This window comes from Notamacropus eugenii, chromosome 4 (assembly GCF_028372415.1).
Source record: "Notamacropus eugenii isolate mMacEug1 chromosome 4, mMacEug1.pri_v2, whole genome shotgun sequence".
NCBI lineage: Eukaryota > Metazoa > Chordata > Mammalia > Diprotodontia > Macropodidae > Notamacropus > Notamacropus eugenii.
Window position 1 is genome coordinate 147,171,199 of NC_092875.1, and position 27,114 is coordinate 147,198,312.

General features: G+C 37.6%; 1 protein-coding gene across 1 annotated transcript; it reads left to right on the forward strand.

Annotated features, from left to right (window-relative positions):
* Positions 1-26,491, forward strand: SLC25A32 (solute carrier family 25 member 32). Its single transcript, XM_072603326.1, has 7 exons — positions 1-374; positions 5,827-5,977; positions 14,352-14,437; positions 15,995-16,152; positions 19,426-19,539; positions 23,049-23,194; positions 25,119-26,491. Exons 1-7 carry the CDS (start codon positions 221-223, stop codon positions 25,258-25,260), a joined length of 951 nt encoding a protein of 316 aa, XP_072459427.1. The 5' UTR covers positions 1-220; the 3' UTR covers positions 25,261-26,491.
* The last annotated feature ends 623 nt before the right edge of the window (positions 26,492-27,114 follow it).

Consider the following 27,114-nt stretch of genomic DNA (forward strand, 5'->3'; position numbering starts at 1 on the left):
CTCGTTCGCTGGCTTCCGCCGCGCCCCCTCCCCCCACCACGCCCCCCGCCTTCGGCTCCCCGAGGTGTCTCCCGGCACCCGAGCGCGGGTGGCGCCGACCCCGGCTCGTGGCCCGCGCTGTGCCGCCTGTCCCGGCGGCGCGGCCGCTACGGTGGCGGCGACAGCGTCTGGTCCCAGCTCCGCGGCCCTGGGCGCCGTGGTGTCCGCGGCCCCCGACATCATGACGGCCCAGGGTCAGTCGACGGCCGGCTCATCGCCCGTATACACCGTGTTCCGTCACGTGCGGTACGAGAACCTGGTGGCGGGCGTGAGCGGCGGCGTCCTCTCCAACCTGGCGCTGCATCCGCTCGACCTGGTGAAGATCCGCTTCGCCGGTAAGAGAGGCCGCCCACCTCCGGCCGCGGAGGAGGAGGGGGCTCGCGCTGCTGGGGGCTGGGGAGCGGGGGGCAGCCGGGGAGGGGCGGGGGCGGGGAGCCTGCCCTGTGCGGCCTGCCCTCCGGGGGACCCTGGGGTGCGGACGCGGGGCAGCTTTCGGGCCGTCTCTGGTGCGCAGTCTGCCCCCTGCAGCACGCGTGGGGGACCCCGGAGGCGCTGCCACGAGGACGGTTACGGGGAGACAAGCCCACGACCCAGCGGGCACCAACGAAAAGCAGCCTCCGGGGCCGGGGAGGATGGCACCTGACACGTGGGCAGGAGGCTGGGGGGATGGGGAGTCAGTGAGTGGTTCTCCTCTTGTGACCTGCACCTTTGCCTTTGGAGCTGTCCTCTTGAAATACCCGAATTAAAATTACCCGAGTAATTGAGGCACGGAGAGATTTAGTGACTTCTGCCGGCTGCTGTAGGACTTGAACCCGCGTTCAGGATGACTGTCAACCAGCCTTTATTAAGCGCCTGCCACGTGCCGAGTACTTTAAGCTGGGGGTATAAAGCACCCCACTGTCAAGGCACTCGCTGCCAGTCTCCCTTTCTTGGGTGGATTTTTGGAAAGTTTGAGCGTCTTTGTTTAACGGGTCTTGAGCCATCGTAGTCAGTGTCAGTACTGCGGCCAGGAGGCCACCTGTGGTTCTCAAGTTCGGCCCTTTAAAGAAAAGCGATTGGTTCTGTGAAGTCGAAGGGCTGCACTTGGACCTAGAGGGCTACATACATGTGCCCGCGAGGCTGCAGGTTTCCCACCCCACGCCCAGCTATATAGTCGAGTTCAAATCCCATTCCCTGATGAATCAGCCTTTCCTGGCCCCCTTAATACTAGTGCTGATCTCCAATTATTCCTGTACATACTTTGTATATACCGAAGTTGTTTGCTTGCTGTCTCCACCTGTGGATCTCTATCTACCAATTTGTAAGCACTTATTATGGACCCACTAAGTAATGGGGCAAAAGACTTGGCCTGCCTTCTGGGAGGTCAGAATCTATTGGGGGAGACAACAGTCTGGTTAGCACATTGCCTGGCACATAGGACATTTAAACCGCGATTGATTTGATGTTCACTCACCGGATGAGCATTTAACCTCGTTGGGTTTCTTTATTTGTCAAATGAAGGTCATAGTATCCGTACTATCTACCTCAGGATCAAACGAAATGTTTTATTTCATCTCAATATTAGAAAGATTTTTCTAAGACTTAGCTGAGTTCAAAAATACAGTGAACTGTCTTCTGAAGTAGTAACTGCCTCTGGAAATGTTCAAATAGGAACTGAATGACAATCTGAAGAGAGAATATCAAGTATTTAATAGTATTTAATAGCACTATGTGCCAGACGTTATACTAAGGATTGGAAATAGGAAGATAAGCAAGCAAGACTCCTTTCCTGCTTTCAAAGAACTTCCTTTCTGATGAGGAAACATTGTACGTAAAGGGATAAGAGTGTGGTGTGATTACCTAGAAGTAACATGAAAGCCTTGTTCCTATCAAAATAAGTCTAAAATACACCTAACAGAGCCTGGCATCCTATTGACTGCCTCCTTCATTATGGAAGAAGGAGGAGGAAGAAATAGGAATGATGACTAGATTAAAAGCAGGATTGCTCAACAATGAGCAAGCATTTATTAAACTTACACTCCATGCTAGTCACTTGTACTAAGTGCTGGGGATTCACACAAAGGCAAAAAACATGCCTGCCCTCAAGAAGTTCACATTCTATTTGGGGAGACAGCATGCCCCAAACTATGAACATACAAGAAAATACGCAGAATAGATGGATTATCTCAGAGGGAGGGCATAGGAGGAGGAAGACCAGAAAAGGCCTTCTGCAGAAGGTGCAACTTGAGCTGAGTCCTGAAGTTAGTGACCAGGAGGAGGGAGAGCCCTCCTGGGATGGTTAATAGCCAATGAAAATGCACAGAATGAAGGGACTAGGAATGGAGTGTAGTGTGTGAGGTACAGCAAGAAGGCAGGTGCTGCTGGGTTTTATAGTCTTAGAAGACTGGGCCAGGTGGGAAATGACTTTAAATGCCAAAGAGATCATTTCATATTTAGAGATTTGAAGCAAGGTTATTACTATATACTATACATAGATATACATACTTGTGTATGTTTTTTTTTTCTAGGCATGTGGTAAAGTTTGCGCTATGGTGGTAGCCATCGATGAATAGTAGCTAGGACAGGAAATTTAGATCTTGGAGTGAGCAGCGTAGCATTGAAAATGGAAACCTTGAGTGCTGATTTGTTCACCAAGCAAGATATTATAGAGCAACAGTTCTTAAACTGTGGTCCTTTGACTTTTTTAAAAATACATTTTGCTAACTTTCAATATAATTGCTTTCCTTCATGATTCTATGCATTTTAAAACATTTTGAGAAGGGATCCATTACAGAAAAAGGGTTAGGAATCCTTGATACTCTTCTTAGTTATTAGTGCCCTTTTCCTCCTCAAATTGTCTTATATTTCTTTGTCCATGTATGTGTTGTATCCCTTATTGTCATGTCTGTTTCTCAAGGGCCAGATCAGTTTTTCATTTTTATCTTTGTATCTAGTCCCTTGTACATGGTAGGTAGTTAATGAACATGCTTCAAATTGAATTTTTGTGATTCATTCACCATTTTATCTGCAATTTTCAAAGCACTTCTCACTAGATTTCTGTTACTCTTTTAAAAATGTTCAGACTTTATTTACATCGTTTCTTCTTTGTGTTGCCCCACCTTGCTCTAGCTTCACAAAAGATGACTGATTTTTTTATGCCTTAAATATCCAAGGAGGCCAAGGTATTCACAAGCGCTTGAAGTCATAGGACCTCCTCTCAACACAGTACCAATTAGATATGCCACCCAAATGACTGCTAATCACATATTGCCTTATGATATTGTTTATATTACGGAAGCTTTTACATGTTTATGCTTTTTTCATCTCAAGAAGATTTTAAATTCCGTAAGGGATTTTCTGTACCACTCCCCAGCACCTAGGTCCTAGAACATTGCCATGCCTCTCGGGTGCTCAGTTTTTGTTGACTGATTGCGAGCTAACTTCTCAGCCACTAAAGATTTTAAGACAAATGTAAAACTACAGGGAGGTTGGAGGACAGGAGGGGGATCATGCAAAAAGAGACGTTTTCATTTAATAGTTTTCAACTTGTGTATTGTCTTTCTGGTAATATGAATTTTTATGCTCTAGTGATATAACTCTTTGATAAAATATTTTGTTTTTTTTTTAGCTCTGCATATAATAGTACTAGGGCAGCTAGTATATAGTAAGTACTATACGTGACAGTTATTATAATTACATGTGAAGTGATTTAGGGCAGCTAGGTGGTGCCAGTGAATAGAGTCAGGAAGAGCTGAGTTCAAATTTGGCCTTAGACACTTAGTAGCTGTGTGATCCTGGGCACAGGATTTATATGCCTCAATTCCTCATCTGTAAAATGAGCTGGAGAAGGAAATGGCAAACCACTCCAGTGTCCTTGCCAAGAAAACCCCAAGTAGGGTTTGCAGAAAGTCAGACACAGCTGAAATGACCAAACAACAACATGTAATAGTACTTCATGGACGTGTCACTGACTGAGTGTAGGATAGAGTAAAATATTATAGTAGGGAATAACGTTGTCTACAAAGAGGGTGGAAATTACCTGTAATGATGAGAATTTTGACACATAACTTTTCAAAAAAGTAAATGTAGAGATCTTTGGACTAGAGCCATAGTCAGTTGATCTTTGACAAGCCAGGTGCTAAGCTCCACCTGGGAAGGATTACAGTGATATGAGCTTCATGTTGAAAGAAATGAAGGAGAGATAAATAGAGAGGTAGTTTAGTGGATCAACTGGGAAGAGAAGCCTGAAACCCAAGGAGACCATCAAAAAGAGCTGAGAAAAAAAAGTGAATAATTCATTTAAAGGAGTAGCTAAACTGCATTATTGGGCAGATTAATTATGAAAGGAATTGAGTTTCCCTTTCAACTATTAATGATTCCTCTCTAATCTCCACTGGGGGTTGAGGGTAAGAACCTGCTTTATTTATTAAAACAGATTAGAACTGTCAGAACTTTGGAGTTTGTAGATTTAAAAAAAAAAACCTTCAGGTTTTTTTGTAACTAGCTAATTAATATACAGTTGTCATTCTTCACAATGTAAAATATTTGTCAAATTCAAAAAAAGAAATCTGATTTTTCCTTTGTATGCATATATATATTCATTATTCAGCATTTTGTCATTCATTGTTTAAGAGAATTGATTTTTTTGTTTTGTTTTTCATTTGAAGGTGATCTTCACATAATTTTAGAGCTAAAATGGATCTCAGAGACCAATTAGTCCAAACTATACCTGAAAAAAATGCTTTTTACAACATATACAAGTGATCACCACTTTTGCTCATAAACACCCTTCACTGAGGGAAAATCCACTTCCTCCTTACACTGCATGTTGCACTTTGAATAACTCTTGTTAAGAAATTTTCATTGTAGTGTTTTCACATGATTGCACGTGATAACCTATATGTGATCACTTACCATCTCAAGGAGGGGAGAAGGAGGGAAGGATAGAGTTTAGAACTCAGAACTTTAGAAAAAATTGTTTTAAAAAATGGTTAGGGGAAAAATAAAATGTATGTTAAAAAAAGAAATTTTCTTTATGTGAAATATAAATTTGCCCCTTTGAAACATCCACCGATTACTTTAATAACATGAGTTGTACATAGAATTGCCTTGGAGTCAAGACTGAGGTTCAAATCCAGCATCTAATACATCATCAAGTATTTATTAAGTATCAGCTGGGTCAGATAGTGTGCTAACCCTTCAGAATACAAATAAAAAGAATTCAAAAATATTTTTTCCAGCTCCGAAAACTAGTTTGGGACTAGGTTGCAAAGGCTTTAAAAGCTAAACAGGAGTTTTTTTTCTGGAGGCAGTAGGGAGGCACTGGACTTTATTGAATAGATTATGCAGCATGGGTCTAGTCATCAGTTAAAGAAAAACAATAACTGTGATCATGAACAAGTAATTTCTGTAGCATTTTGAGGGCTTCAGGAAAAAGTGCCATGTGGACCTGAAATTTTAAAGGAAATTTTTGCTACATAAAGGATTTCATCTTCAGAATTTTTTCTCACGCAAAGAATTTATGCAATATCAGGACACACTATGTCCTGTTTACCATCAATAACAAACTTAACCTTGAGGCCTCAGTTTTTTTATTGGTAAAAAGAAGTGGTTGATTTAGATGACCTTTGACATCCTTGCTAGGTCCTTGATTGTAGGGGGAAGGTGGAAAGGGAAAGGAATAAATCTTTCTAAAATACCTACTATTCGGCAAGCACTAAGTGTACTAAGCACTTTACCAATATCTCATTTGAGATAGAATAGGTAGAATTCAATTCTAACTAATTTTTTATATTCTTTTTTGTGTAGTGAATGATGGACTGGAACTGAGACCAAAATATAAAGGAATAGTACATTGTTTGACCACTATTTGGAAAATTGATGGACTACGAGGCCTTTATCAAGGAGTAACTCCAAATGTATGGGGTGCGGGTTTATCTTGGGGACTCTACTTTTTCTTGTAAGTATGTCAACAGAGATTTTATCATATCCTGTGAGAGAGCATGGATTTTTTTAAATAATATTTACTCTTCCTTTTATGGCATAATGTTGATAAAGCTAAATAACCAGCCTTACCAACTTGTTGAGATTTGTGTAAAGAACTTGGAAAGGTGCTATGAAAGAGCCTTCATTGTCTCTGGTTTTAAATATATGTATAGTAGGAGAGAGCTTTACATTTAAGAGAAGGCTCTTTTAATATGGATTTACTACCTAGTTTTCCCTTATAAAAAAACTAATTGTCCAGTCCCCAGTTGTATTACCAAGGCAATATTCACAGCACCAAGGGTGACTACGAATATGCCAGCATAGTTCTGAATTGCAAAGTATAACAGAATCTCCATATAGAAGGCAGAAGAAAAATATTTATTCAAATACTAGAAAGCCAAATCCATCATAGTAACCAAGAAATCAATACACATTAGCACTGCAGGGGACAAAGTCATTCCCAAGTCTTCCCCTGCTTCTGGGGCCTTCCCGCAAGCAAACACAAGCAAACACTCACAAGACTAGCTTTGCCTGCATCCTCTCTCTGCCTGCCCTAACCACTCTCACACACTTTCTCCCAGTCCTGCTTCACCCTTCCTGTTCCAACCATTCAACAAGCTTCTCTTACCACATGTAACTTAGGCTTCCATGTGATTTAAGCGGGTACCATGGACCTGTTAATGAATGGCTAGATCTTGCCTTTTAAATTACCATTACACTAATAGAAATCAATTTTTCTTCTAATGTCCACGTATTGCTATTTAATCGTTCATAATTACTTCTGACAATATACAGGACAAAGAAGTGAATATCACTTACCTTGATTTTGCCATTATGTAACAGTTTTGGTTAACCGTTGTCGGAAGGTATGGAACTTGAGTCTAACACTTAAAATGAAAATGTTTTTATTGTCTGTGCATCGTAGTCATGTGTACAGTTCATGATTATCAGCCTTTTATTGGGGAGGAGGTGTTGGTTCTGGAGTTCTCCAAGAATACAAAATTCCACATCATGAACCTGGAAGGGTGGAGAGGTCAGAGGTGAATGTTGGCTCTCACATAACCTTAAAAAAAAACATACAACAATGCTACATGAGAACTATAGGTGAAAGAGAGAGAGCTTGAGTGGCTGAAAAGACAGAAATGATGATGCCTCAAGAGGACCACAGCATCTTCTTTGCTCTCTAACATTTGATCAACTTCCTTAGTTCTTCTTTTTGGTCTCTACCATTTGGAAATAGCTGCAAGCTTGGACGCAGAACAAAACACATATGACTGTAACATTGTCATATTCTCATGCTGTTTATGCGCCAGAATGGACCTTAGAAATCATCTAATCCAGTTGGTTCATTTGGTAGATGTAACTGAGACCCAGAGAACTTAAGCAACTTGACAGGGGTTTATACATGGGGCAGAATTCTGCCATTAAACCCAGTTCTCCAAGTCTGTTCTTTACCATACATACCTTCTCAGCATTCTCTACCATAACACATAGGAACACAGTAGCATGACTTTGTCACATAACCATGTGTTATAGGAAGAGAGCCTGAGTTGATACAGTTTGCAAACCATCCATGCATGCCCATGCTGTGTGATTCTTGTCTCTTTTTCCTGTAAATCTGCCATGGGGGGAGGGGACCCACTGTGCTAGAAACCTTCTTCTAGGTCTTTTGACATTGCATGAATACTAATGAAACATTTCAATTATCCCTCATTCTCACTATATGACTGGTTCATCTTTTTACCCAGTTAGATATTTCTCTGACACATTTTATACTGCTTTACCCTTATAATTCCTCATTTGTAATGTGTTCTGATCTTCTCATCACCACTATGTATCTTCTTCATTGCTCTTTGGGTGATTCTCAAGTTCAGTCCTTTAGGAACTGTAGTGTTCAACCAATTAGTCAACAAGCTTTTATTGAACACCAGCTGTGTGCAAGGCACTGTATTTTATGACTCACAGCCATACAGCATCATCAGTAGCGTTTCCATATTTTAAAAATCAGCCTTTTCTTTAAGGAGAAGCTTAGGCTTGTTAAAAGAATGATGCAAAATACGTAAAGTAATTTCTGAAAAGTACATTATTTGTCCATCTGGAGTAATTGTCCAAAGTATATTTACTAACAAATGGATATGGTTATGTTTCAATTTTGTGTGATAATCTAGACAACAGACAGTCTTCATTTGTATTTTGTTTGATTCCCCCACCCTCACCCCCAGGGTAAATAGTTAGGCTAAACTATTGAGTTCTTATGCATCTTTTTAGAAGATTGCATTGTTCTGGGGCTTGATGCACCCAGCAAAATGACATTTGCAAACAGGAGCTTTTAAAACACCTCAGAAATCCTTCTCTATGTGGATTCTGACAGTAGCATTGACAAACATACATCTTCTCGGCGTTACATTTTTTGTAAATTTGTGTTACATTTTTTCAGGGTATCTTATATGGTTTCAACATCTGCATGGGAAACACTTTTTGGAGTAAGGTTTTTAAAGCAAATGCTTTTTTTATAATCAGCAAACAAGTAAGAGCTTGTTTTCTTTATATCTTTCAATCTCTTGTATGATTGTAAACATGTGATCTGCTATAAAACATTTTTCTGCAGAACGCTTGCTTTTTCCTTCTCATAACTGTCACAAATGCACTCTTATAAAGTTTTGAGAGACAATAATAAACATGTAAGTCAAAGCAATTCTGAGTTATTTTGCCTTTCACCCTGCAAATTGACAAAGATGACAAAAGGTGGAAATAATAAATGTAGTAAATGGTAAAAGTGATGGAAATATATGTACACAGGCAGTTGGTGGAACTGTAAATTGGTCCATTATTCTTTTACTCAAATATTCCATTGCTAGGCCTATATCCTAAGGAAGTTAAGGACAAAGAAAGATGCTGTATACATCAAAATATTCATAACAGCAAATGACTTGAAACAAAGTAGGTGCTAGACAATTAGGTAATGACTAAATTGTAATGCAGAAAAGCAGTAGAATATCATTGCACATTAATGAATCCATCAAGAATTTTTAAATACAAACTGTGAGTCAGGTACTGGAGCAACAAAGACAAAAATGATACAGTTCCTGCTCTCAAGGAGCTTACGTTCTATAGAAACAAAGATGAAGAATTTAGAAAAACATGGGGCAACTTTATATGGATTGATGCAGAATGAAGTAACCTAACAATACACATGACTACAGCAATTTAAGTGGGGGAAAAACCCAATAAAACAAAATGGAATGCTGTTTAATTATAATGATTCCATTTGGCCAGAGAGAAGAGCTGAGATAATATACTTTCTTCAATGGAGAGTCAGGGACTATGGATGTGGAACTCCTGTCACACTGAGTTGACATTATAACTTGTTTTTGTTGAACTACTTTTTCTTTTGAAATGTTTCTTGTAAGGACAAGACTTGCTAGAGAGGGAAGGAGGAAAATGTGTTTGGAAACAGATGTGGTGTAAAAACTTAAAGGCATCAGTAAAATAAAAAAATGAATGATTTTATAGAGGGAGAAAAATAGGTAAATGGCTTAGTAGTAAATTATGTAATAACGTCCTTTTGTACTCTCCTCTTGAGGGTACAATTCTTAAGAATTCTTCAATGCCCCAAAAATAGGGTCACTTGCTGGTCAGACCTCCTTTATGTATACTTGGTCTGGTCCAACTGTTCTCTTCAGTGCCATTTCCATTTCCTCATGTAGCACATCTGTATGAGATGTTAAAGTGCATGTGTGATGGCTCTATTAATTTTGATGGTGAAGCAAGTTTGTAGTGACACCTTTGTTGTCTTCGGTTCCATATTTCTCTTAATAGTCAGGAAATTCTTTTAAAAGATTGCTTTTCCTGTTTGTTATTTTTTTAAAAAGGCTCCATGGAGTATTTGTTAAATGATGGTAACATTTTCCTATTTGGTACTTTGCCCTCAATTAAAACATGTATCCACAAAACAATAATGTTTTGTGTCATTGTTGACACAATGTTGGCACAATGACACCGGGTCATTGTCAGTGGTTCAAAGACCTTCACACATGAAAATGATGGCTATTCTTTCCCCTTTACAAGTCTTCTAACAACATGGTAATAGTTTTCTGGAGCCCAGACTGGATACCCTCCTCTTTTGGATAGCATTCTTCCTGTACTTCTTAAGGTTGAAATTACTGTTTCTGATGACTCAGAGTCATAATTATGACTTTGGCTTTTGAGCTGTAATACAAGGACGTCCTCATGGCCTATTGAGGTGAGTGGAGTGGGACTCTTTGTCCACTTGTTCATCATGCCAGATTGCTATGCTTTTCCCTCCTGTTTTTGCTTGGTTTTTTAAGAACTCATCTCTCTCTTTAAATTTTTTGTCTATTCCCTTACTGTCGTCTATTGCTTCTTTGTGTCAGTGCCTCTTTCTCCCTTCCTAACTGATGATCAGGCTTCTTCAAGTTATGAATAAAATAAGGGTAGATTCCTGAGGGACTCTCTATTGAGTAAAGTTCATCTAATTTATAACTTTTTTTTTTGTTTACTTTCTTGGCTGTGTTTCAAGTAGTTGACATTGTTAGCTAAATGACTTTTAGATAAGTATTATTAAAATTAAAAAAAAGGTTATTTCTCAGATTTGTTCTTCTTTCTTTTTCATAACAGTATACTAGACTTGAGTTGGGAAGCTTGGTCCTAGTCTCTGATCTGTTTGATCTGTGTTATTTTGGGCAAATCACTTTACCTGCCTGGGCTTTCAGATTCCTCATCTGCAAAATGAAATGGTTAGACTAGATGACCTCTAAGGTGTCTTGCTATTAGGAAAGATATTTCAATAATAGAATTAATTTTTCACAAAGATTACCAAATAGAAGGTCTCTTATTTTCTTCAGGGAAGGGAATAAGCATTTATATAGAACCTACTGTTTTCCAGGCATTATACTAAGTCCTTGTACAAATACGATCTCCTTTGATCCTTGCAACAGCCCTAGGAGGTAAATGCTGTTACCCACATTTTCTAGTTGTGGAAACTGGCAAAACAAAGTGACTTGCCCAGGTCACAAAGCTTTAGGTTGGATTTGAATTTAGGTCTTACTGACTCGAATCACAGGGCTCTTTCTAGACTAGAGGTTCTTAACCTTTTTGTGTTATAGACTTATGTGGATGCTTCAGAATAATATTTTTAAATGCACTAACTAAAACACGTAGGAACAAAGGAAATCAATTATAGTGAACTAGTTATTAAAAACAAATTCCTACACCCTGCCAGATATGAGCTCCTGTTCTAGACCATTATGTCACCACCATCACTAACCACTTTCCCTGCCTCCCTTCCTTTTCTTATTACCATACAGTACAACACCAGCCTCCCTCAGACTTATAGCCTAGCTTACAGCCTAGTCCTTCAGCCTTCCTCTGGTTTCATTACTTCCATTGTAGAAGCATGATTAGACATGTCAGCCTACTCACTATGGTACTTTATTAGCAACTTTAAATCCCTCAACTTTTCACTATCTCTCACCCTCCATATTCAGTCTGTTGCCTAGGCATGTTGATTTCAACTTTACAACATCTCCCCAATATGCCTCCTTCTCTCCTCAGACACTACCACCACCACTCTGGTGCAGGCCTTCATCACCTCATGCCCGGACTATTGCAATAGCTGCTGGTGAGTCTGCCTGCCTGAACTCTCCTCACCTCCAGTCCATCCCTCATTCAGTCACCAAAGTGATTTTCCTAAAGTGAACATCCAGCTATGTCAAACCATACTCAGTAAACCCCAGCATCAAAGTCCTGTTTGGTGTTAAAAGCTCTTTATAACCAGACTCCTCCTGCCCCCATACATATCTTTCCAGTCTTCTTACACCTCCCTCCCTGCCACATGTTCTTCAATCCAGTGACACTGACTTCCTTACTGTTCCACAAGTAAGGCACTCCATCTCTTTTTATTGAAATAATATTTTATTTTCCCCTAATTACATGTCAAAACATTTTTAACATTTGTTGGGTTTTTTTTAAGTTTTGAGGTTCAGATTTTATTCCTCTGTATCTTCCCCTCTCCCTGAGGATTAAGCAATCTCCTATGGGTTATACATGTGTAATCTTGTGAAACGTTTACACATTAGTCATTTTGACACTCTATGTCTTGACTCCAGGCATTTTCTCTGGCTGTCCCCTGTGCCTGGAATTTCTCCCTCCTCATCTCTGCCTGATGGCTTCCTTTTAAGTCCCAACTAATATCTCAGCTTCTACAGAAAGCATTTCCCAATTCCTCTTAATTTTTTAGTGCTAGCCCCTCTGTTATTTCCTATTTTTAAAAAATTTTTATTTTATATTTATGTAGCTTATCTGTACATATTTGTTTGCTTCTCACCTCTCCACTCTCCCCTCCTTTGTGAGTTCCTCACAGGTGTTTCTTTTGCTTCTTTTTGTATTCCCAGCACTTAGCACAGTGTCTGATGCATGGCTGGTGCTTAATAAATGTTTATTGACTGACTGTTTTGAGTCTAGAACATGAATATCTACCATCTCCACATCCTCAGTGGTACTACTGATTTTAGATAATTCTTAACCTCTTTAATGACTTTAGTACTGGCTGACATTTTAAATTTCACGCCATCATTTTCACTATTTGCACATCTGGCATATTGGACTTATAATACCTCAGATTTATTAGCAGTAAGCTGCACATGGTTACTTCCAGAACTGTTCTACCTCCAACTTCTTGGATTCTTGAATTCCTTCTCCTTGACTATTCTCATGTCTTCATATCTTTTGAAATTGTTCTTTGTCTTAATCACAACCTCTAGTTTCTATTCTTCTAATTATGAAGTTATAGAATTTTAAAGCTAGAAGTACCTCAAGATAATCTAGTTTAGCCTCTTCATTTTTACAAATGAGGAAACTAAGGGTCTGAGAGGTGAATGATTAAAAGTCCTTCAGCCTTCCTCTGGTTTCATTGCTTCCATTGTAGAAGCATGATTAGCCATGTCAGCCTACTCACTATAGTACTTTATTAGCAACTTTAAATCCCTTAATATTTTCCAGCTAAGCCAATTGTAAAAACAGAGTCATTTGCATCTACTTTGTCTGCTTTCACTGCAGAATTACCAAAAGTTATCAGAGAAAGTCATTAAAGTATGCAACTAACTCCATTACAAAATTGCACTCTCTAACCCAATCTAGGTCTTGACTGCTACTCAGCAGTTTTTAAAAAAAAAAATTATTAATCTTTTGATGACTCCTTATCACATCCCCCAGTTCAGGCTTTCCTTGACCCCATACTCTAAGCAACTCCTTTTGTTCACCTGATTTCTGTTAATGTCAATACAATTCTCCAAATCTTTCACACTGAAAACCTTTAAGCAGTTTAGGAAGTCCTGAAGGGTTTGAGAATAGAAAAAACTTAAGAAACACTGATTTAGTCAACTTAGAATCAGAAAATCAGTGTTCATGTCCTGATCTCCTATTTGATAGCTGGTATAACTGTGAGCAAGACACTTCATCTCTCTGAGGGTCTATTTCTTTATTTATAAAACGGGAGAAATTATATTTCACAGGGGTTTTGTAAGGAATGTGCTTTGTAAACCATATAGTATAGTGGAGTTATGAGTTATGTAAGCAATTGGTTCCCAAGGTCTTTGGGGGTTTTGTTTTGTTTTGTTTTTGGCCATATCTTGTTTTATCATCCTTTCCCTTCTGTTCCCAGAATCACAAAATTTGAGAATTAAAAGCAATCTTTGCAGCTGTTCAGTCCATCCTGCAACGTAAAGGATTACCCACTGCAACGTACCTGACAAGTAGCCATCCAACGATCTCTATTAAGAAAGAACCCAGAACCTTCTGAGGCAGCTCATTTCATTTTCTGAAGGTTTTAATTGTTAAGGAATTTATCTCTGATTTTAGGTTATTGATCCCCTAGGATCAAGAGCATGAGCTTATTTAAACTCTGTATTTATCCTCACATCCTCTGCAACAATACCTTGCATGTAATAGGTGCCCAATAAATATTTGTTGAATGAATGTTTTTCCTTCTAAAACTCCTCTTGTTTTTGTCTTTTTTCTCCCTGTCATCAGATCATTGATTAAATATGTGCTTAAATAAAATGTAGTCCATCCCCTACCTTGAAGGAAGTATTGATATTGCTAAATACAGAATGAAATTATACTTCAGAACTGCTTTTTGCTTTCATGATACGGCTTCTCAGGTGCTTTGGAGAAAACTCCTGCGAAAGCCCCATGTTTTTTGTTTATGTTATAATTGAGCTTTAAATATTACAATTGATGGCAGCAACATATTTTCAAATAATTCAAAATACTAATATGTAGTTTGTGTTTTCTCATCTTCTTTGAAATCTCTTGTTTAATTCTTTTAGCTACAATGCCATTAAATCATATAAGACAGAGGGGAGAACAGAACGGTTAGAGGCAGCAGAGTACCTTATTTCAGCTGCTGAAGCTGGTAAGAAAATGCATAATCCATAAAAATCTTGTCACATCAATGTATAAAAACTTCAATATTGTTTTATCATACCTTCTTTATAGTGATTGTTTTCCACTCAACTATATTAATTGGCTAAAAGTGGATATTATGGGGAATTCTTGGGATGACTTTTTACTCTGGATAGATTTGAAATAATTTATTTTCAATATCTAAGCAAAGTTGTAGATCCATTGGTAATAGGAAACAAATGATATAGACTGCAGAAAGAAAAAATTAGTGTTTTGGTTTCTCAGTTATTTAATTTAGGACATTGTTTAATAGATTGGCACGTGTATATTTTGTAGAACAAAAATATGAAGTGTGATTTATTCCCTTATCTGGTTCACTGCTTAACATACTACAGTTTAGTATATATTGATTAACTACTTAGAAAACCCAGAAAATATGTAGCTATTAAAGAAGTTATAAAATTATTTTTATAGTTTTACATATTTGTAAAATCATTAAAATTTTATAGTAATTTGTTTCTTTCTGTTTATCTCATTTTTATGGAATGAACTGTGATTGAGAACTTGGTTTTTTTTATTGAGATATTTAAATATAAGGGCAGAGCATGGGTTTATGTTGGTATAAATAGTTGGCTTTATCCACCTATGTCTGCTTTGCTCTGTACAGTGCCTGATACACTACTATTTGGAATAAGGCATGTGTTCTTTTTATAGTGGAGATGATTTATAGTATGCTGAAATTACTTCCTTAAAGGAGCAAAGTGCTCCGAGTATGAATTTATAAAATCATGTTTTAGATGATCCCCAAATTACAAACAGGCTATGTTCCAAAATTAATTTGTAAGTTACTTCTTTAGAACTCAAAAGATATTTCCCATATTTTTCCTATATATTTCCCATGGAAACGTGATATATGGAAATTAAGTTCTCGTGCTAGACCACAAAAGCCTATTTTACCTCTAGTGAGCATTAATATTGTATTTTTTTAAAATTATATAACTTTTTTGATGGGTAGTATAGCAACCTAATCATTTAAAATATTCCTGTTAGAAGTGTTCCAGTCTTCACAACAGAAAAGGCAATGTAGAAGCCCAGTAAATATAACTCTCTCTTCCCCTTCTCTCCCTCCCCTTTCCCTCTTCCCTCCACCCCCATCCTAAGAACCAGTGGGAAGGAGGGAGCAATGAAGAAACTAGCTACATTAAGTACCTTCACTATTTACCTACTTTGGAACACCCAGATACCCACTCCCAAGTCAAGCTCTTGAAAATATACTCAAGTAGTGAGTTATGACCCCCTTTTATCGCCACTCCAAGGAGTGCTGTAACCAGCAGACCCCACTATCCATAATAAAATCCTGCCATCTCCCCAAAATGCCGCTTCTCTCCTAGCCTTCTGCAGCTAAGGCCACTGGGTCTCCTAAAAGATGCGAGCGCAGTGATTTAGGTCATTTCTTTGCCTCCTGGTTTCCAAGGAGAGTCCATCCTTGTCTTCCAACAATACTTTTAAATATTTACAACATTCATTAGCCAAGAAGTACATATGTAATTAAACTTCTCTATTTTAGGGGCCATGACACTCTGTATTACAAACCCATTATGGGTAACAAAGACTCGACTTATGTTACAGTACGATGTTGTCAGTCCTTCACAGAGGCAGTACAAAGGAATGATGGATGCACTTGTAAAGATATATAAATTTGAAGGTGTACGTGGATTGTACAAGGTACTTTTTATTTGGTTGTTTTAAGTAATTGTGATAGGTAGATAATTATATCTTATTATTTACATAGTTGCCACATAAATTTTCATTCACCTTTTAGGTTCAGGTTCAGATTCTGAAAGGTTCCAGTACTCAGTTCTAAAAAAGAAACAAGCCTATGACGAAGTAATAATTTTAATGAAAATTTTAATTATAATAATCCACAGCATGGGTATTTTATCTCTTTAGGCTATTTATATTTACTGCCATATGATGCATCACTGTGACATGATGGGAGAGGGATAGAATTGTTCACAATTTTGTAAGCATCTCATTTTAATATGTAGGTAATTTGGCATGCATTTAATGCTTAAGCTTTAAACAGTTCTGGTGGTTAGAAGAATATTTAACTTGCTTTACAGATCAAGTTATAAGAGAAGCAAGGATTTTTCAGATTTTGTAGTTTACAATTGTAAATAAATGTTTAAAAAGAGATTAGCAGTGTCAGATCAGTAATGCAAATGATGGCCACCGATGTCAGCTTCAAATTCAGTACAAACACTATAACCCGTATTTTCTGTTATTTACAATTCATATTTTAACTAACCTGTCATTGGTTAGATCTTTATCCTCTTCAAGGCTGTGGGCAAGATAAGCAAAGTTTATTCCCAGATATCTACAGATAAACTCAGAAATAATTGCAATGACTGCTTTATAGTTGTGGATGAAAGAGGATACAGCATTCAGAATGTTGCATTATTGGTGTCATTATTATTATTGCTATGAAACCTTGGAAAGGACACTTCACACCTAGGGCTTCAGTTTTCTCATCTGTAAATTGAAGAGTTTGTACTAGACCTCTGAGGCCTATATATATCATCTCTAGGTCAATGATGATCCTATAATTCAATCCAGTCCTGCAGTTTTCCTATTATACTACTTTAGTCAACACAGGAGGAGAGTATTGGCTGCTTACCATGTGCAAGAAATTGATTAGAGTCTTTAACTAATTATTTAATTCATTATATTCCTTTCCTGTCTTCCCTTTCTGTATCCCAGGCATTGTCAGTCTGCTGGCCAAATTTGGCCTGCTTCCTGTTTTTATACAGCTCCAGCTAAGAATGGTGTTTACATCTTTAAATAAAATGTATTGTGTTTTAAAATGTAAACATCTCTGCAGTTTGTCAGCATTACTCTACCATTCACTTCACCCCAGAAAACAAAAACAGTATCACATTCATCATAGATCTGTGATTTCATCTCACTGTTGCATTCTTCAGCAGTATAGATAAGAGCAAAACTCATCCATGCCTTATTATTTTATATGATTCTTAACCATGTCCTCCCATATATCCTTCATGAGGAGAATCTACCCATCATGTTCTAGCTTTCCTGTAGATGTCTTAATATCATTTACATGTTCATCAATATTACCACAGAGAGCAGCCACAAGTGGGAATGGGGCAAGTTAACCTTATGATGGTTCAGAGACAGATACTCCCTAATGGGCCACCTCAGCAAGGCCTGATACAGCAGGGCCCAGAACAAAAAGACTGCCATTAAGCAGCATGCACGTAGTCATTGTTTTATCCATATCTCTCAAAATGACTGACCTACTTTCTTTTCCGGTCAAGAATTAGATGATCTTGTGCACTGCTTCTTACGTGCAATTAATTGTTGTTGATATGCTCCCACCTATTTGTACCTATCCTAGGTGACCTACAATTTTGATCTATCAGAGGTTATGGTATTCCATGATTTGTAACCATATAACTTCACTGGAAGAATAAGGATAGATAGGAACTGGACCTGTGGTTTCATTGGTATAATGAGATCTCCATAAGAAAATTCCCTCTACCAGTGCAAGTTGGCTCCTTCTTAATCTTAGAAAATTGCCTAGAGTGTTGAGGGGTTCAGTGACTTGGCTGGGCTTACACAGCCAATATAATACATCAGAGGCAGAATTAGAACCTAGGTCTTTTCGCTCTTTAAGTCCAGTTTTCTATGCACTGCACTGTGCCTCTTCTCTGGCAAAAAATTAGTTAATGCACTAAAAGAATATTGGTGTTAGAACAAGTGTGTTTTAGTTTCAGGGAGACAATTTTTAAATAAAAGTAAGCATAAGTTGGACTAAATGACCTCTAAAGCCCTTTCTAAGATTAAGATTCTCTATTCCTTTCAACAGCATGTTCCTAAGCATATTTAAAGAGTCATCTTTTTTCTTTTTTTTAAACCAATACATTATTGGCTTAGTTGATAGAGAGAGCTGGGTTTAACGTCAGAAAAACCTCCAGGTATAAATACTTGGATGGACATTTCACCTCTAGAGCTGGTCTAAAAAAACCCAAATTCACACATACATGCACATACACGCACACATGTATGTTTGTATAAATACATATATACACCCATACATATATACACACATATCTCTTGGACAAACAAAATAGATTGGATTGTGCCCAAAATTGAATCATATTTGGGCCAAATCACATTTGGAAATTGTTTAGTACTTTTTAATGACTGAAAGGTTTTTCTTGGAACAAAGTTTCAACTTCTAACATGATGTTTTTGTGGTGATACTATATGACTGCATCCTGTTACACTATAATTTCTAAAGAATTGGGATTGGTGCAAATGCTTGGTGCAAAAAAATTCAATAAAATGTTAACATGTATAAGAAGGAAAGTGGGCTAGTTAGGCACTGAGAATAAGAGATAACAGACAATCTGCATTCTTCACTGGTGTCCACATAATGTCAGGAACACACAGCATTAGAAAACATGGGTAGTTTGTATTCTCTACCATGGAACAGTATTGTCCCATCTTGGCAAAAAGGCAGGTTCGGTGAAATAGTAGACTTTTAAGTGTAGATCTGGACCTGGTTTTCTGTCATCTGAGGACCCACCCAGCTAAGTTTAGAATGATTTACCACCTAAAGTTTAGTCATAAAATGGTGACACAGTACAGTGTAATATGCCCTGCTTTTTGAATGAGGACCTGGGTCCAAATCTCCTCCGTTGCTCTTGCCAGTGTGACTTGCTCTTATCCTCCCTGGGCTTAAGAGTCATCATCTGTAAAATGAGGGGGTTGGACCATGTGGCCTCTAACATCTTTTCTGGCTCTAGAATGATGATTCTGTGATGGATTTTTTCCTTTTACCGTAGGAATTTAAGTTTTTGGAGTGTTTAAGTACATATTAAATAAAACATTCATGTTAAGAAGAGATAGAAAATTATTTGCTTTTTAAAATTAGATATTTTAGTTGTTTTTTTTTAAAAGATGGTTATCTTCTAGGGATTTGTGCCTGGACTGATTGGAACGTCACATGGAGCACTTCAGTTCATGGCATATGAATTGCTGAAAGTGAAGTACAATACGCATATCAATCGATTACCAGATGCACAGTTGGTAAGAAATTCTTGAAAAGATGGTCTAATTTACTTTTATAGAAAATGTGTAAATTGAAATTGGCTTTGTCAAAATAATCATCATATGTGCTAGAAATTTAAGTCATACTAACCTTTTGGTGTCAATTTTCAGTACTTAAAAATTGATTTTTTTCTCCCCTTTGCCAGTTTGTCATTTACAATATGCCATAAATTGTGTTATAATTGGAAAGTTAGCATTTGAAAATCTTTCAAAATACCATATGCAGTTAATGAGAATATGAATATATTTAAGAAATTTTAAAGTTTGCAGTTAAGCACATTTTGAGTACTTGATGCTTTGTTTTAGCTTAGCATTATTATGTCATTTAAGAGGCCTATAAAAGTAGACCTTATAGAGAGAATTCTGGGAAGATGGGTGGAATAGGTCAGAAAATTCCAAGTTCAAGATTCTCCCCCACAAAAGAGATAAAACAGCACCTTAGGGCAAACAAAGTGCAAGTGAAAATAAATGAGACTAGGGGCACAACTGGGGTCTTCCTGGGACAAGTGGAGAAGATCAAAGAAAAATCCTGGGAGGTAGTTTTATTCCTGTGAAGAGTAAACACCTCCAGGCTAGGGTCCACTTTCACAAGCAGCAAGCTCTGGGGGATAGCTAGGTTGAGAGGCTGCCTGGGCACCAGTCACCAGAACTTTTACCCCCAGAGACAGTGAGAGGAGTTGGGTATCTGAACCACAAGAGAACCTCTACTGACAAGGAACGCCAGACCAAGCTGTGCTGCAGAGAGAAGCAGGGGGCAAGAAAGAACCAGCACATGCTGGGTGAGTGCAGAAGCAGTGGGGCAGAATGCCCCTGGCTGTGGGCACTTACAGGAAGTTGGGGGTTTGGCTTTGGTTCCAAGCTAGGGGGAAAACTGATATCTGGAGCAAGAGGCACCATCCCCCATACCCCAAGGCTAGAGGTGATTACAAAAATTAAACTATTACTCCCAAAAAATGCACAGGCAAAGGAGAAAGAATCCAACCATAGAAAGTTATTATGGGAATAGAGAAGTCTGGAGTTCATCTTCAGAAGAGGCTGTTGAAGCAAAGAAACCCTCCTCTGCCCCAAAAAGTAACATCAAATGTTCTCCTGCCCAAAAAGAATTCATAGAGAAACTTAAAAAAAGACTTTAAAAATCAAATGAGATGGAAGAACATAATCAAAAATAAGAACAATCCAAGAAAAACAAGAATATGAAAAGAAAATCAACCAGTTAGAAAAGGAGGTACAGAATCTTAAGGAAGAAAATGACATCTTGAAAATTAAATTGGGCAAGGTGAAGCCAGCAGAGTTATAAGAGATCAAGAAATAATTGAACAAAATATGAAGAATAAAAAAATTGAAGAGAAAGTGAAACACCTTATAAGAAAAACAACTGATCTGAGTACATATAAAGAAGAGAAAACATAAGAATAATCTGACTACCTGGAAGTTCTGGTCAAAAAAAGAATGTTGATACAGTAATACAAGAAATAAGTAAAGAAAATTGTCTGAAACATTAGAACAAGGAGGAAAAGTAGAAATAGAAAAAATCCATTGAAAACCATTTGAAAGTGATCCTATGAGGAAAACTCATAGGAATATTATAGCTAAATTCCAAAATCCCCAGCTCAAGGATAAAATATTAAAAGCAAGAAGAAAAAAATTAATTTAAATATGATGGGGCCACAATTAGAATCGCAAAAGACCTAGATGCGAAGACAATAAAGGTTCACTGGTCTTGGAACACTATATCAAAGAGCAGAAGAACTGGGACTCTGGTCGAAAGTACCATACCCAGCAAAGTTAAACAACCCTGAATGAAAAAATAGACATTTATCAACTGTCAGACTTTCAAGATTGTTAAAAAAAAAAAAATAACCTCAAAACTAAACAGAAGACTTGACATACAAAAGCCATGAGAAACATAAGGTACATGCTAAAGACTGATTACAAGGGATTCATAAGGACAGGACATTTACATTTTATACATGTGAAATGTATGTATGTCTAAGATTGTCATTAGTAATTGGGTAGTTCGTAAGAAATATTGGGTTAGAGTATGATATGACTTTAAAAAGTAAAACCATTTAGGAATAGCTAAAAAGTGTATTTGATACAAATGTGCAAGAGGAAGAGTAGATACAGAGGAATTAGATGGGAGAGAAGGGTTGGTAGTTCTGGTAATTTAATTGAGAATGGGTTTAAGAGGAAACAATATATATATATGTGTGTATATATATATATATATATATATATATATATATATCCAGAAGGTATAAAAATCTTCTAAATTAAGAAGAAATAAAAGGGTAAGGGGATAGGGAGGGAGGAGAGGACAAAGGAGAGATATCTACAAGGGAGGGTGAGGGAATAGGTTAAGAGGGCGTAGCACCAACATGATACCCACAATACAGCGCCTACAGCCATGAATATGCCTGTGCAATTCTGAATGGCAAAATACAACAGTTCTCCACATGGAAGACAGAACCAAAACTTTTATTCAAACACCAGAAAGCCAAATCCATCATAGTAACAAAGAAATCTGTATAAATAACAATGCAGAGGGCAGCACCAGCCCCAACCCTTCCCTCTCTTAGGCTTCCCACAAACCAGCTCCCTTAAACAAATCACAAACGAGCTCTCTCACTCACCCTAGCCAGCTGCCTGCTTTTGTCTCCCTCCCTTAGTTCTGACTGCTCAGACCAATTTCCTCTCACCTCTGCTCTAGCTTCACCTTTTCATGTTCCACCCTTCCTGTTCCATCCATTCAGCAAGCCCCTCCTACCATAGACTTCCATGTGACCCAGGTAGGTCACATGGGCATATTAATGAATGGGAATGATCTTCCCTTTAAGAAGCAAAATCATATTAACAATAAGCAAAAATACGTTATCAATACAGGGGGGTATAGAAGGATGTTTAGATTTATGGGAATGGGAAGAAAGGGGAGAGGTCCTTAGAGGGGGATAGGCTAAGTAATGAAAGGGTAAGGTAGCAGGTAGAAGTAGAGGAGTCAGGAGGCATAGGAAATGAGATATGCACAAACATAAAAACAGATCAATTTGTTAGGGAAAGTATATGTCTGTGTATATATCTATATTTACATAGTGATATGTCCACACTTAATTGTAGCCTTGGCAGGGAGGATGTGAAAAAAGAACAAAGTAAAAAGTGCACAGCTTAGGACAAAAGGTAACTTACAAGGAAGCAAAGGACAACTCTCAATACAGTCTAGTATTTATCATACAGGCTTTCTTGAAATGAAAATTTATTGTTACATACTTAGAATTATGTTCTGCTATGCACATGACATGTTTTTTTCCTTTCCTTTGTATTTGTTCCAATATTTAAGTTTATGATTTTTTTTCTTTATTCTGTATTTCTCTTCTGGTGTTTGAGTCTAAAATAATTTTTTTTAAAAAGTAGACCATATAAGCTCATTAGGAAATTTGTGCAATTTAAGAAATATCCAGAAATGATGTAACTATCGTGTGTTATTGTTGTAGAGCACAGTAGAATATATATTAGTGGCAGCAACGTCAAAAATATTTGCTGTGGCAGCAACATACCCATATCAAGTAGTGAGAGCCCGACTTCAAGATCAACACAATTTTTATGATGGTGTACTTGATGTAATCAAGAGGACATGGAGGTAAGGTAGCAGCAGCTAAATGCCTCCTGTAATGTAATTGATTATAATGCTGCAGCCTGACCAGCCTGTGGGTGACCTTGAATTTTACTTTTTAGCTTTTTATGTGGAGTAAGAATCTTTCCTCTAAAACATTCTGAGAAAGCCCCAAATCTGTGACTGACTCTTTTTAGATACTTTATCTCAATGTAATACTTGTTTTCTGCTGGAAACTCAATCCTACAAACAAATACATTATTATTTTGTGTACATACAGTTGAATTGGAAGTGGTAGAGATCCCAACATTTCTCTTTTGTTTCAGACCTTTTCCAGAACTGAGTATTTATGTGTGATAAGTTTACTTCCATTCAGTTCACTACCTCAAGGATTTATGACTTTGTGGGCAGATTTCTTCCATGAAAGATTGATCAAAACCTCTTTGTAACTTAGTCGATAGTCTAATAAGACAGAGGTGTTGAACATAGTCCAAAATGTAATTGGGAAATATTTTAAAAAATAAAAATACAGTATAACACTGATAATGGTAATTGGTGGTTTTCCAAGACAGTGTCTGCAGTCATCACTGATCTTAGGGTTGCCTCAGGCACAGATATGTTAATCTTGCCCGGGGTCACACAGGCATTAGGTGCTGGACAGGATTTGAACCCAGGTCTTCTCCACTCCCAAGTCCCACATTGCATTCTTCAGTCAATTTTAAGAAATTTTAAGCACCTGCTGTGTGCTAGGCACTGTGAATGCAAAACTAAGAACGGAATAACCCCTGCCCATAAAGAGTTCATAGTACAGCAGGGGGAAACAACATGTACATGTATGGCAAGTTAAGAATGGTACAAGATAATGGCGGGAGGCTATGTCTGAAGAGCTCAGAATGGCCATTGTTTTCTTAGTAATGAGGCAAGGTCCTCAGCTTCAAAGTTGCAGGAGAGATCAAGTAGGAGGAATAGCTGTTGCAGGGAGTGGGATACACAATTAGGGAGGAACTGGGACCTCTGTGGTGAGGTCCCAGTTCAGGTCAGCTAACATAAACTTGCACTGAACACATGCAGCACCTCGACTGACTTCATTGAACTCTTTGCAGCAACATATGAGTAAAAGCAGAAGAGGTGGGTGGTGAGATTAATGAAGAGTTAGGGTTAGGAAGGCTTATGGGATGCCAGGACTGAGATTTCTGCAATAGGAGAGTCCTGGAAAATTTAGTGTTGAATTGATTGTCTCAAGAGTTGAGATTGGGAAGGGAGAAAAGTGAAGGCAGAACAGAGATTATAGTTTATAATTCAGTAAGGATAATAGAGCTGGAATAATAGGTAACAGTCTTGGTCATGAAAGTGAAGCATGATCAAGGGTGATGGCATAATCCAGGATTTGACCTCTCCTTCCTGCACCCTATCCCTTTAGTTCTGTTTAACAAGTATTCATGAGGGGTCTGTTCTGTACCTAGTTTCTGAATTTTGTACGAATATCACATAGACTATGTATCAATAAAATTAAATTGTGGATGAGTATGATAATTGGTATACAGCATTTCTGTAGGCTTACACAATTTCAGTCTTAAGGGGAGGTTTTTAGCAATTGCATTTTAAGATGACATTTTATAAGTAATCCTTTGTAGTTCCTTGAAAAAGATTGCTTTTGAGTTCAGTCTTTATGGCCTCCTTGCCTGTCCTTTATTTTAATTAGGTCAGAAAAGGATTATAAGCCATAACTAAATGTATCTTAACAGTTGTATACAAAAAAATAACCAAATGTATAGAGACCACCCTACAAAGGCTTTCAATAGCAATAAGTTTTATTTCCTTGTTCATCCTGGTCCATTAAGTGGAAATTTTAGATGGTTTTCCTACCATGTTAAGTGTTCTGATTTAACTTTGTACAATATTTTCACACTGGTTATTTTGTATACTGACTTATTTTTTCCCCTTTCTATAGGAAAGAAGGCATCATTGGATTTTACAAAGGAATTGTCCCTAATTTGATTAGAGTGACTCCAGCCTGTTGTATTACCTTTCTAGTTTATGAAAACGTCTCCCACTTTTTACTTGCTCTTAAAGGAGAAGAAAAGCAAGTTTAAAGAAGATATCACAAAAATATCTGCTATAGCAGCAAATAATCCTTAGTGCTTGAAGTACAAAACATGGAAGAAATAGTGCCCAGCAACATGGTTCACAATTCAGATCAACCTCGGACTATTGAAAGAATTCAAAGAACTGATGAATTTTCACAGTTTTCTGCTTTTGCTCTCATTTCTCTATGTGACTTGGCCACCTTTGCCTTGAATAGCTGCCATCAAAACAATATTAAAACTGACATGAAGCATATAGCTCAGTGAGTTTGTCCATTTCGTTGTTCAAATAGAAGCTGATTTTGCAACATTTGTCTAGTGGATTAGATGGATTTAGGAGTTAGCCTTTATTGCTAAGCTGAACTGTGTGGCTTGGTTTTTAAAATCTGCCTTTGTGCAGTAGTAAGAAGTTTTCTTTCTTGCAAGGATGCATGGTGGTATATAGTTGACTTTAAGGGATTGATTTCAAACTTTGGAAGGTTTGTTGAAAAAAAGTGCCCGAATTCAGAGTGTATTGGAATCAGGGGACAGTGAAACAAGCATTCACTTGTAATATACGTTAGTTTTAGGTCACTTTGCACTCTGGTGAGATTCCATACCTCTGGGTCTCAGGATTAAGGAGTGAATGGAGTCTTTATCTATTGTAATAGCAGTTTTCAGATTTAGAGTTTAATTCCAGATCCAAGTTTTCTGAAAACTGGTATTGAATATAATTTTGATTTTGCAAACTTCATTGTGCTCCAAGATTAAGAGCGTCTCAGTCTTTATTTAATATATACATGTACCACTTAATAGAGATACTTACAGAGTCCCTTCACAGATTCAGAAGTGTTGGGGTTGTGTTACTTGGCAGGTTGATTATATATAAACTGGAAAACAATCTTCCCGCATATACTTATAACTTGTCTGGATGCCACTGGTTGGTCAAATTTGTGTTTTAGATACAAACTGTACCTATGCCTATTATTGTTGATTTTATTTTTATGAGGCATTGCAGGAGCGGCTTAAATAAAAAGATATTTCCCTTTTCCTTCTCCCTCAAATGTTGAAAGAGTAATTATATTCTTATTTATCATAAATTCTTATGACTGCTATTGCACTACCATCTGTTTCTTGTATATAAAACATTGCAATTTTCAAAACCATATTTAAATGGTTCTTTGAAAATGGATCTATTTTTACATTTTGAATGTAAATTTGAATGGTATTGTTTTTCAAATAAAGATGAAATCATAAATAATATTATGTGTATTTCTTATATAGGCATTGATACTATGCCTGGAAATGTGTTGTAAGTTTCTAATATATCTTTTCTTTCATGCTTCTCAAGAACTAATAGATTATACCAAAAAGTTAATGAGATGTTGACTCCTATATGCATAATGTGTGTGTTCTTACATGACAACATGAATTTTCTTTTCACTTGGTAATCATTTGTTAGGTGCCTACTATGTACCAGGAATTGGGCAGGATGCTGTAGTAAATATAAATAGGAACAGGCTATGAGCTCCCCCCTCAGAGAACTCACAGTCAAGTCTAGTAGGGGAGATGATCCATGTCATGAAATTTAAGAATTAGAAGGATATCCAAGTGCCAACTAATAGAGAAGAATATTTCATAAATGCCTATTATATGTCAAAAAAATCACTGGGATTTGAGAGTAGGAAGGAGCATTTGAGCTATGAAAGGTGGTCAGGAATTGGACCAAGAGATGAGATGAATAATAAAGGAGGAGATTGGAGATAGTGGAGCTGATCTAAGCAGTACTTTAGGAAAATTGAGGAACAGGTGGGAACAGGAAAAGGCTGGAGGTAGGATAGCCAGTTAGTATGCTATTGCAACTTAAGGAACAATAATTGATAC